The 12786-nt window shown below is 47.5% G+C and overlaps 1 protein-coding gene across 3 annotated transcripts in view; it reads right to left on the bottom strand.

Annotated features, from left to right (window-relative positions):
• Window positions 1-12786, bottom strand: part of AIFM3 (apoptosis inducing factor mitochondria associated 3) — a 77604-nt gene that overhangs the window by 10095 nt on the left and 54723 nt on the right. For 2 of the 3 annotated variants that reach the window (XM_064522364.1, XM_064522365.1), the window contains exons 12-18: window positions 12629-12744; window positions 12177-12248; window positions 11357-11420; window positions 10168-10244; window positions 8732-8849; window positions 7405-7503; window positions 5325-5400 (exon numbers count right to left, since the gene is read on the bottom strand). In XM_064522364.1, the coding sequence (XP_064378434.1) occupies window positions 5325-5400; window positions 7405-7503; window positions 8732-8849; window positions 10168-10244; window positions 11357-11420; window positions 12177-12248; window positions 12629-12744 (622 nt within the window). Of the gene's footprint in view, window positions 1-2766; window positions 2827-5324; window positions 5401-7404; window positions 7504-8731; window positions 8850-10167; window positions 10245-11356; window positions 11421-12176; window positions 12249-12628; window positions 12745-12786 lie in introns of all 3 variants that reach the window. The other variant, XM_064522363.1, reaches the window with a different exon arrangement.

The following is a 12786-nucleotide window of genomic DNA, read 5'->3' as shown; positions in this document are numbered from 1 at the left end:
CAGACGGTAACAACTGCACTGAATGGGAAACAAGTGGAGCAGAAGAGAAGAAGATGTAAAAACACTGGAGGAGCTCTGGAAAAAGGTCATGATGCACAAGGCAAAATGAGAAGGGCATTTTGCTTTGAGCTTGTTCCTACGCAGTAACAACAGGGAGCATGAGACTGTGCCGTTTTAGCACAGCTTTGCCTGGAGGTACACTTAGATCCAAGTGTGTCTTCAGAAAATAAACACCTCCCACAGCTGGTAAACACCGGGGGCACATGCTGCGGTTTCCTGTGACACGCCCTAAACCTGTGGAGCTAGGGGACTTACATACCGAGACACATTGCATAGGTCAACCTGAGCATAAATCTTCGAAGAAGGAAGTAATGGATATAAGCTGATGAGCAAATCATTCACACTGGAAAACGGCTGTCCATGCCAGGCAGCAAGGAAAGTTAACTATCAGAAGAGATAATCAAGAATGTGCTTGTTTAGTTGAATTGCCTGCTGGGCTGGGCCATGTTTGAGACCTGTTGTGATTTAGAAGAGCACTCCACTTTCCGAGCCTGCACCTTTTCTGTTGTGATGCTTGATGTCCTCTGTCTAACATAAATGAGGTCCTTGACCTCTCCCCAGGAAAGGACAACCTTCCCTAAGGACTCTGATTTTGTGACTGGAGACTCAGAGTTTTCTTTACAGAAGGTAGTGAGGTAAGCCAGAATGGCAACCTGTCTTCTGCCCATCCGCAAGCTGCCTTCTCTTCCAAGAGACTTGCTTGCAGTATTTGACTGCACTACCGTGCAGATTCCCTCTTACTCTGATACCCCTAATTCAGAAACATAAACTGCCAGCGAGTACACTGTCCCCATCACAAATCATTGCTTGGTGTTCCCAGAGACACTACAGTCTTTCCAGGTTGTGTTCCTATTCCACAGGGCCTCAGTCTTGGTTAATTCACCATTGCTTGACATCTTCAGTGTTCACCACACAACAGGGAGAGTTCAGGACTTCTGAGAGGCTCTGCACTAGCTCCGTTCCACAACACATGTTCTCGAAGCTTCTGTAATTTCCTTCATGTGTCTTCACGTGCAATTTTCTGCATGTACCTTCTCTGTGGGCACTAGTGCTATGAACTGACCTGCTGACAGTACTCTTCCTTCTTTCCTCCTCCTTTTGTCCTTCTTTCCTCCAAACACCATTTGTGCCTGGACGCAGGAGGCAAGCTGCACAGGGAATAGTGACTTAACCCAACTGAGTAGCCTCAGTTTATCAGTCAATGCATGAACGTAGGTGGCACATAATGGCTGGAATATGCAAGGAGAGTCTAAGCCCTCACATCTAGCCTAGATGCTACTTTAAATTACATTCTGTCCTCTATGCAACCACGTGTGAAAATCATTAATGTCCAACACACTAAATCAGCCCCCAGAAAGAGCATCCTGGCTGCTGGGGATAGCAGATGAAACACTACAAACTTGATAACTATTGAATCTTGCACAGATAATGAATCCCAGGAGATTCTCTCACGACAGTGAAATGCTGTTTCATACCTAAGCAGACAACCACTGTACACTGATCAGATGTAGAGTTTTCAAAGTTTTGCACCCCCTGAGTGCAAATTGTTCCCAGCCACACTGCTGGAGGAAGGATAATGAAAGGTGAGGCTTCTGCTCCCAAATGGGAGGCACAAAGCAGTGAGGGAGAGACCTATCAAAACCAGGGAAATATGTACTTTTTTAAGGAAAGGCATAAACTAGGTGAGAGAAAAGGAAGACATAATCCCACCAGCTATCCAGATATGAAGCCTGCCACAGATTCAGCCTCAAGCCCAGCCACGATGGCTTACACAGCCTAAACACTTTTTCACTTCAACTCATCAGCACGACAAGGTACGGTTGGTCCTTTTGTGGAATAGCTTGCAGGGTACTGATGAGTAGGAACATCCCTCATCACCAGTGGCTTTTGAACATGTTGTCTGACAGATAGAAGCTTGGGTGAATACTTCTTAAAAGAGACAATGAGGGGTACCTTTTCTAACACTGGGATTTGGGCCAATTGGAAGTCTTGGCCCAAAGATTTAGGCAAGATGAAACCCTGTGGATGAGCACCATGTCTATAGGGTCTTCCCTTCCTCTGCAGGGGTAAACGCAATGGGAGTGGGCAACTGTAAAGAAGGCAACCACAACAATCCACTGGATCTCCCAATATTTCCAAGGCCTTAGGGACTGGGATGACATTGGTCTGTTCTGAGCTGGTGAGGTGAACTCAGCATCCCATGAGGACAACTGCAAGAAGCACCCTATCCTGTACACTTCTTTGCATACGGCACTGTGCTGACCACTCAATAGCTCACATCTGGTTCTGAGCAGGGACAAGTGAACAGCTTTCTTCTTCGGACTCTGGGAAAAAGAGAGTTTTATTGTGAAAGTGAATGCTAAGAGCAGGGTCCAGGAATGAGAACCACCAGCATTTCATGCAGTGACTGAGACAGCACACACCAGAAGAAAAAGAGGCTCTTCCAAATTACCAGTTGGGTAAGGCCTCCCCCATGGCCAAGGAAGGCAGAAGATGGCCAATTTGGGATAGTGTCCTCAGTCCCAAAGCATCAAGATCAAACAGCAGAATTATCACCAAAATGAAAAGGAATAAATGTTCCCAGTTGCCTCTGAGAGATGCAGAGATGCAAAGATTGGTCCTTGATTGCAACTGCAAAGCAGCAGGAGAGAAGGCAATTTGAATACTCAGTCGCAGTCCCCGAGAGCCAGCGCTTCCCGACATTACCTGAGGGTCTCTACGCAGGATGCCATCCTATTATATAAAAGCCATCTCCTGGAGCCCCTCCTGGGTGGCAGAACAACACACACCACTTAGTAGCAGACTCCTGCTAACTGGGTGCCAGGGAGTCTCCACCCGCTGACATTGGCTTTCATGGGTGCCAGCAGGCTCTGCTCAAGCAGCTCTCACCCCTGTGACATCCACTGCCAGCAAACCTGGGCCATCGCTTTGCTGAACAGTGCACACAATGTGAGGCATCGCTCATCCCAGTATGCAGTGAATTATTCACATTACCCAGAGCTCTCATTTTCAAAGGGCTCTACAGATGTTTAATTTAAATGATTTGATATTTCCTTTCTAATTAGGATCAGGATAAATATCTAAATCTGTCCTGCTCTTCTACTGGAATGAAAGAATAGGAAGATGTTTCAAAGAAGATTTTATGCTAGAGAGAAATGTGGGCCAGTGCAGCTCTCATATGCCCAGCCCTATAATGCTGCATTTGCTGCAAGCAGCTGACTGCCAGCAAATCCAGAGGACCTGAAGCAGGGCAACACGATGGCTGCAGAGCAATTTAGGAGGGGACATGTTGGACAGGCATTAAAGCAGTGGCTAAAGTAAATGCAACTCTGCAAACTACTGAAAAAAACTGTTAAAAATGTTTTTCATGTTCCTCTGGCTCATGCTCACTGAGAAAACAACTGTGTATCTTTAAATGTTACTTATGCAGTTATGTGATTTAAATACACTTCAAAATATTAGGTAGGGATCACAGCCTCATGGCTATGTCCATAGAATGGCAAATGTCCCTATGCATCAGCTCTCTCATCCACAGGCTTCTATCTTGGGACAAACCCACCCTTTGGGGCCGTTTTGGTCAACGCTCGAGAGAGCTCAGAGGGGTGCCTAAATATAAGGGACTCTCAGTGCTGGCAGTTGCAGCTGGAGCTGCAAAGCCTTCAGGTCCAACAGCAAGTTTTGCTTGAGGATGTCACAAATGCCAGGAGGAGAAGGGTGAGTCCCTAGGACCCGGCTAGCTGGTGCCTGTGGGGTGACAACACGAACCCCATGGCCTTTTGAGCCTGGCGAGTCTAAGAACTGCAAGACCTTGCCCTGAAGCGATGTGGACAAGAGGCCACCCTTGGAGAGAGGGACTTGGAGGGGAGGCAATCAGGATGTCAGGCAGGGGACAGAGTACTAAGACAATATGTTCACAGGGCAGGCACTGGCTCCAGCCAAGAGCTCCTTCATGATGTTTATGCTGGCATTTGCCCAAACATTGATGCCAGCTAGTCCTATTTCTGAGCCAGGCACCATGAGACTGTTCCTCTGTCTTCCTCTGTCTTCCCTGGTTTCACCCTTTTCATCTTTAATATTAGAAAGCACTTGAAAAAAATCCCCTCCCTCTCCAGATACTAGAAGGTTCCTTGGCCCTGATTTCAGATCAGAACAGAACAAAGACAAGACAAGAATATATAACAACAAATATTCTGGAAATAAATACATGGTGCATAGTTTTTTCAGCCTGAACAGCTAGGTGGGATCAAGAATAGCCAAAGCACCACATATTAGCTTCCAACAGATCTCAGGAAAAGCATGCCCAACTCGACTCCTACCCTTTGGGGAGAGCTTTTCTCACTATATGTGTAACAAAAGCTCCTGAACTCTTGCTTCATAGCTTGCTAATGGACAGAAGAGTTTGCAGAGCTCAATTTGTCAAACCAGAAACAGAAAGAATGATGCCTGACCTCACAGTCCAGCCCCAGCCACAAATCATTAACACAGTGATCAGCTGGGAAGGAAATCTTTGATGACAATTGCAAGCAACAGCTTAATAGAAGCCATTATTTGCTCTCAGACAATAAATGAACAAAGTGCTTACATCTGGCAGAGATATTAGGTCCAAAGAACAGTTTAACTTGCTTTACACTTAGCACATCCTTTCCCTTCTATCCTTTTCCCCTTCCCCCTTGCATTCAAATATTACATGATTTAATGATTATTAAATGAATGAAAAGCACTTAAAATATTTTCCTGGAGCTCCTTCAACAATTTGTGGTAGGGAACCACATCATCAAATCATCACCATTACCTATAACCACAGCAACATTATTTCCTACCAGTAGGGAGCAAGAGCTGAGATAGCTTATTACAGGGTGCACAGGGCTTTTCCCCATGCCACGTAGTGCCCAGGTCTGTGCATCCACACAGGCCCGGGTGCTGTGTTCAGTCAGCATGGGAATGGAGAAGGGGGCTCTGCACTTGGCTGAGTGGAGGATGGAGACAAAATGTGGGGTTAGCCTCCTGTGCCCAAATCCACTTACACAGTCTCGCTTCTCCAACACGCAATACGCGCCCAAGCCCCAGTCACACACTCTGCCTAGAGGAGGCTGCGCCTACTGCTTTAATGCATTTTATGTGCAGTTTTATTAATACCCAGCAACTTCAATGTCCAGATAGGAATAAAATTGACTGGAAGAAGCTCTAGCAAAAATGTTTACCAGCCTAGCAGAACAAACTTAGATGAATGCACATTTAGGGACTTGGAGAAAAGAAAAACTTACTTGGTATAAAATGCCACAAACTTCAGTTCATCTAAATCTCCTTGAATGATGACATCATCGAATCCTTCTCCATGGCCTGAAAGACAGAAAGCCAAGGAATGGAGGGGGCATGTTCCTGCCATGCCGGACTTTACTGAGCAAGCTCAGGCATGCGTATGCACTTACACCCATCCACGCACACACAGAGCAGGTGAACTTGTCTTCACTCTCATCTGTAGCCCCACAGTTGTTATTCTGGACTACTCATATTGCAGGTTGAAACTCAGACCTTTCAGCTAGTACCTTGCAACCTGCCTCCTTTCCTTGCGTGGCACTATAAGGTAAAATCTCCAGCCTGCTTCAGTGCAACCCCATGTGAAAAGACTAGGATACAAAACCTGTAATAGCCTCAATCTCAGTATGAGGGAAAGGGATGAACTCACATGATTACAAGGAAATTGCAACGAAAACCTTAATTTCCATAGCAAGTATCTTGTTCTAATTAAATATATACCTATGACTTAGTCTGTGCAAGGAAAAAGAGTCTGGGTTCATTTCTTTGCTTTGGATTCAACTCTAGCCTAAAGAGTGTTTTGATACAGAACTACATGAAGAGCGAGTCACCATGCATTCACTAAGAGATCAGCATTGGAAGATACAGATTTTGCCCTGATATTTGTGACTTTTGTTTTCCCCTGTAGAGGTCTGGAGTGATCCAGGATTTCTCAGCTCTGCATTTTTTTCTGCTGGGATGTTTCGGCTTGGACTAAGGAACAGAAATGTGGCCAGCTTTGACCCCTCCCGTCCCTCAAAATACAAAGAGCCAAAAAGTGGAAAGCAAAGCTCTAGCCCATCTGCCATTATACTGGCAGATGAAATGTTGTGCAATTGCTAAGGCAAGAACATGGCATTAAATGCAAATGCTGCTCTGCTTGACTGTGGGGTCTCCAAAGCTTGGAGGAAAGAGGCAGGCCAGCAGGCAGCCTCAGGGTATCACTAGGGGATGGATCCTGGCAGACCAGTCAAGGCAGGGCTCAGACAAGGAAGGAGAGTGGGTGTCACCCTGCAGGTGAGCACCTCACAGACATCTAAACAACCATGACACTGACATCCATGAGTGTGGTCTCCTAATACGCCTTCTTCAGAAGGAAGCTGGCTTAAGAAGTTGTTGCACTGGTGTCACAGCATTCACTCCTTCTCCCTCAGCAGTCCCAAAAACAGAGGTTGTGGACAATGCTGCAACCAGGTCATTAAAATGATCCAGGTTAAAAAATTCCAAACAAGTTTTTTGGGTTTTTTTTTCATTTTTCCCCTAAAATACCCATTCTTCCTCAAAGCAGCTTAATTTCAGGGAGAGGTTCTTGTCTACATTGGCCATCCTCACTGACCATAGTGGTCTTTCAGGCCTTGTGAAATGAGAAAGATATTTTCAAGGTCCTTCTGGGCCATCTGATGTGGCTGGAACAAGACGCACTGAAAAGTTGACCCATGCTTGTGAACAGAAGAGTCTCAGAGGAGATACCAAAACCATCAAGTGTTAGCAAAGAGAACAGATTTGAGACCAAGGTTGGCTCAGACAGGTCACAGCAAAGATGGCTATGACCTATCCCAGGACAACATCTCCACCAGCACAAACTCTACAGCAGCCTTGGGGAGACCCTGCTCCACGCTACAGAACTAAACAGCCTCTTCCCTTACTGAGAATGGTGAGAGCAGAGGAACCGCTTCAAGGTCATGTGTGCTGCCAGGCAAATCTAGGTCCCCTTCCTCCTCCATTTCCCACTGATGCCATGGGTAAGTCCCTGTGTCAGTCCCTCCATTTAGCTTGGTGCCAATTGCTCCCCCAGGCCCCAGCTCTCCCACTGCAGTTCAAGCCCCATCTTCTCCCTCCTCACTACTCTCACTGTCTGAGTAGAGTCAACCCCTCTACAACTTCTAGGCTCATCTGTGCTCTTCATTGTTTGGGCATCTCATCCTAAACACAGTGCACTGGCTCCCCAAGCAAGGTTTGGGAAGGATCTGTCAGAGCACAAGTGACTGTAAGGTCCTCTCTGGTTCAAAATGCCACTTTCTCTTACAGCTCACATTATCCTTCTCTTACCTGCATATCGAATGCTTTTTCCAAACATAGCAGTCCACAGATAAGGGACTGTGCTGATTTCCATGCCATGGGCCAGCATGTTCAGAGCTGCTATCCTGCCTGGAAGTCAGAAGAAACAGAAAGAATGAGGAAGCCCTGAGCAAGCACTATGGCCTGCACTGCAGACTCAGAACAGCTCAGGCCCCTTGGTATCAATTTCTCTAGTCCCAGTGTACATGCAAAACAAAAGCTTTTCCTGAGTCTAGAAAAAACATAACAAGCATGTCTGAAAAGGAAATGTGTCTCATCCTCCAAGGCTGGGCTTAGAGGAAAGCAGTGCAGCTGTTACTGACTTATCTTCATTTGCAAGAAGCCTTCATTAGCAAGAACAACTTTTTAATGAGCCCATCTCAACATAGCATCTGCAATGGTGACAGGGCTGCAGCTTGCTGAGCTCCTACCACAAGGTGGGATGGGATGGAAAAACCCCCCTTGGGGGCATGGAAACCATTACGATACAGAGTCATTGATAGCCCAGATTAGTGTTGGCACCTAGGCACACGGTAAGCCACTACATCAGCGCACAGAGTGACTCCCAGAAGGTTGTGGGAATGAGCTCTTATTTGGGGTCTTCATATGTATTGCTGTAGCATTTTGCTGTTCTAGTCACAAAGGCATAGTTAGACCAGTATTAAGCTGAGTGCTGTGTCCAAAGGGCAGGTTAACTTTGAAGGGGCAGTTCCAGAAACTCACCCGGGGCACCTGTTGGAAGGCTACCATCACCACAGTGTTGTGGACTCAGAAAGCTCAAGGCTAGCCAGCCATGCTAGGGCTTCCAGGTTTGCTGGTGTGAAGGGGAGAAAGGTCTCGAGTCAGCTGCAACAGGCTCCTTGGTCAGCCCACAATTCTGGGCATTCCCGATGCCCAGCCCTGGGCACTCCAGCTGGCGACGTGAGCCTGCAGCTACGGACCCACAAGCTGCCAGGCTGCTGAACAAAAATGCTATTGACTGTCACGAGACAAGAACATGAGCTTCCTGTGGTGGCTGCAAAATGTCAGGAAGCACGCTGTGTTTGGGAAAGCTGTGTCTCTGGGCACCTGTGTCTCTAGCAAGTGATCGTTAGTCAATGCGCAAAGGCTCTGCACATCAAGAAGTCTTGACGAGTGAAGGGATAATGAACAGGATAAAATACATGTTTCAAAATGTGTTGTAGAAGTCCTCAGTTTTTCTCTTCTCAAATGTCTCATTCTCTTGTTAAAGGGGCTTCAAATTTCCTGAGGATCTGGAAAAGGCTCTTGCCCTTAAGCAATTCACTGTTGTAAACTGAAGGGACAGAAAAGCACCTACCATGCATATGGGCCATTTGCCAGTGAGGGACGTTCACCTTCTTATTATTCCGAAGGGCCAATGGGAATGTGACAGCATCACCTGCTGCAAAGACTCCTGGGATGTTGGTTTGCATCATCTGAAAGAGGGAAGCAGAAGCGTACATTGGTGGGATGCATGCTGCACTGGGCTCTACAAGAACAGTGGACAGTTCGACTGTTCTAGGTCCAGCAACATCTCCACAGACAGCTGGCACGTGCACATGGACAAGCTGCTACTCAGCTGTAGGAGTCCCCGGACAAACTCTCATCCCACAGTATATGCAGTGAAGTTCTACCTACCTTGTCCCACCTCACGTATACAGGGCGTATGTGAAGGTAACGTATCTATCTCAGAGCATGTCAGTATAAGTTCACCACAGAGGAACTACCGTGATGGCCTAATGAGCATCTCTCTGAGAGCATAAGAAAAGCACACACTACACCATAATATATGCTCTCACATGTCTGGACAGGGACACATACGAATGTTACCCCCGTTCCCTGAACTGTGATCTGTGAATTGGAAAGGGATTAGTTAAACTATGTTAAAAAACAGTTTGGGCACTTCTCAGCAGATGTAAAGTGGGAATGATATGATTTAGGATTCTTCACTTTCAAAGTAGACAACCTAGATTGGGGTTTACAGCACTCCCTTTGCCAGCAGGTTACCTGATAAAGGAAGACACACCCTGCCGTCCTGGATCCTTCCCCTTAATTAGAAGATTAGGGTCCTGACGGCGTTTACAGAGAAGTATTGCTTCCATTTGGCTTATTGCATGCATGAGTCCAAACTGCAAAGCATCTCTAACATGGGAATTGGTGGCAATGAGCTCCTTGGACTAGAGGTAACCCAGTTCTGATACATTCCTCACTTACAGCATACCACCTGCTAGTGCTTGTGTGACCTGAGCCAAAAACCACTACTGCCAATAAATAGCGTTCCTCATTGGCACCACTGCAGCAGAGTGGTTGCTGGCAAAGACTTTGTGGATCCCTGCCGTGGGATACAGGATTTGTTGGTGGAGAGGCTCCATCTCCATTTCTTTCCTGCAGAAATATATTCATAACTTTTCAAGTCATTCTAGGACTGCTTAGAGCAGGAGCCCAACTCACAGCATCCAGTGATGTGCCAAAAGGGCTGAGGACAGTGTTAAGGCTCTGGCACTTTGAAAGTCCATCACTTGGAGGACAGTGTGCTGGCCCACACATTCCTGATTTGCATTTCCCATGCCTTAGCATCTCTGACGATGCGCTGCGCATGCTTCAGTAGTTTGGAGCACAATGAAAGTTTAGCTCTAAAGAGCATGTTTGATAGATTTAGCTGTGAAATTCCTCCTGCATGTCCTCATTCTGGATGATACCACCATCTGGCCGCAAAGGGGCCAGGTGCAGCTCTGGGCACACCACCAAGCTCACCTTGTTGACAACGATGAAGCCTTTGGAGTCAATGTTGATGCCACTCTGCTTGAGAAACCCCGTCGCTGGGACTGCGCCTGCAGGAGAATGCAAAGGGGATGGTGTAAGTGATAGCTCTGAATCCTGGCACTGTGTCTTTGATCAGAACGGATTATAGCAGGACAAGGAGCTGCCTCTGAGCCCAGAGATCTCTCTTCTGCCAATACGATCCCGCTTCAGAAAGCAAAATGCAAAGGTCTGCTCTTTCCATAATCGCTGCTCTAGATCTAAGGAAGTGCTCCTGAGGATCAGGAGAGCATGGCTGAAGGTTGGGCAGGCCCTGGTACACCCTGTGCTGCCCCAGATAGGCTCTCCAGGCACATGCGAGCTACATGACTGGGGCATCCAGACAGCACTGCTCTTCGGAGGCACCGAGCAGAGGCCCTCAGCCCTGCAGCTGACTGGGATGGATTTGTTCAGCTAACTGAACAACCTCTATTTCCAGTAGAGCTACTATGGCCAAATGCCTCTTTTCCTGCTACTAAATGAAGAGGAAGGTTTGAGGAGCCTGCTAGCTTGGCCAGGGTTAAACTTGTGAGGGTACCTGAGGGAGGAAGGAGACAGCCTCTCCTACCACTGCCCTGCCTCCACATTGGGTGTGCTTGCAGCTCCTGACCTTGGCCTGGAGGGCACCCTTCATGGTCAATCCTCTGTATAATTACCTGAGTAATAACCCATAATCACAAAGCTCTAGGATTCATTAATTTACAGATTCCACATCCCAGATAATGAATCCTACTGCTCTTCAGGTTATATATATGCCAGTGTAATCCGCCCACCACATCTTTCTAATGCTTAAAAGTAAAAATGAAGGCATTAATATTTTCCAAATACATTTTCAGCTGTATGTGGGGCAGAGGGTAGAGGATATAGAACTGTATTTTTTGGTTTTTCTACACAAACAACCATAGCAGAAGCTGAGCACAGCTAGCACATCTCCACTAGCATTTTTCAGTTACCCTAGAGGGATGAACCATTACTGCCAAGTCTTGTCAGGTTTTTTTTGTTTCTTTTTTTACTGCTAGGTTTGGAGGCAAAGTAAAGCAGCCACCAGCAGTCCTGCCCCAGCTGGGAGTTAGTGCCCCATTTCCCCCAGCCCAGCCCCACCGCTACCTGACTGGCTCAGCCCCCTGCGGTGAGGTCCCCTTACCTATACCAACGACACAAACGTCCGCACGCAGAACCTTCCCACTCTTCAGTACAACCTCCTTCAGCTTCATGGAAGAGAGGTGAAAATTGCAGTTATTTTAGGGACAAAAAAAAGAAAAACCCTTAGCAGCAGCCAGCTAAGCTGGAATCTTCCTTCATTTTTCACATACACATTGACCATAATTTCCTATAATGCCAATAAGAGGAATTTCAGAACTCTCCTAGGTGGTCCTGCAGGTGTTTTCTAGGGACAGTGTTAAAACATGAACCATGTGCTGCTGTCGCCCTCTCCCCAGCTCTGCAGCTGCCCTCAATGCTCTCTCCGCTCCTCCAGCTTAACTCCTGACCACGGGACTGAAAGCTCCTCAAAGCAATGAAACTAGTCCTAAACACAGTGGCTGGAGTATGTTTCCTCCAGGGGGCTAAACCCAGGGATATGAATTTCAAAGACTAGAAGAGAGACAAGACCAAAAAAAGAACTGAAAGAAATGAATTCCAGCATTGCTGTGCCCTCCTGCCCTGCTGCTGTGGCGTGCTGGGCACACCGACTGGCCAAAGGCACTTTGGCACTAGCCAGTGCGGGCCTCTGGCTGATGCAGCCACCTGTGCCATCTCCTGACAGCACCTACCGCAGGCCCAGTAAGAGCAGAAAGCCTCAGTTTCACCCTCTTCACCAGCGAAGACTGATCTTCACACCCAGCTCACTGCACGGGCTGCTGCACGGCAGGGCAGGTTCCAGGCAGGGCTGCGGCTGCCTCCGCGCTCCCACCCACAGGTCACGGGCAGCAGTCACGAGCTCTGCCCCGGGGCTGGTGCCATACCTTGCCCTCCTGCTCCCGCAGCTCTGACACTTCCGTCTGCATGTAGAACTTCACCCTGTTGTTCTCGAACATCTGGATGAGGGGAGAGAGGGGGGGCCATCACAGGTCAAAACCACCTGACTTGGTGTCTCTGACCTCCCCCCGGCCTCTGCAATGCCATTCCCACCCTTCGGGTTCATTTCAACACACACTGGAAACAGGCTTTTCACGCATCTCTGTCCCCCCACGCAGAAAGAAGAATGTTATTTACAGCAAGCAGAGCACAAGAGGGAAGACACAGCCCATCCTTTCTTTCCAACAACAGTTAGCAAGGTGGAGCACCTTCACAGCTTCGTTAATAAATCAACTCATCAAATAAATACATCAATAAATGCAATAAATCAAACACGCACAAACCACACAGCCTCTTATCTGTCACCAAAACAACCCCTGGTACAGGAAAGCAAAGTCACCTTCATGACAGCACGGCCAACCCTCTCCCCAAAGAACTTCTTGAAGGGTACTTCCTCCAGCTCGACCACGGACACGGAATGGGCCCTCTCTGTGAGATAGGCGGCCACCTCCATCCCTGGGAAACAGAAGTATGTCCGAGTGGCCACGTGCCTCTCCC

This window comes from Dromaius novaehollandiae, chromosome 17 (assembly GCF_036370855.1).
Source record: "Dromaius novaehollandiae isolate bDroNov1 chromosome 17, bDroNov1.hap1, whole genome shotgun sequence".
NCBI classification, from domain to species: Eukaryota; Metazoa; Chordata; class Aves; order Casuariiformes; family Dromaiidae; genus Dromaius; species Dromaius novaehollandiae.
Note: the sequence above shows the minus strand (reverse complement) of the source record. Positions and strands in the feature narration are given on the sequence as shown.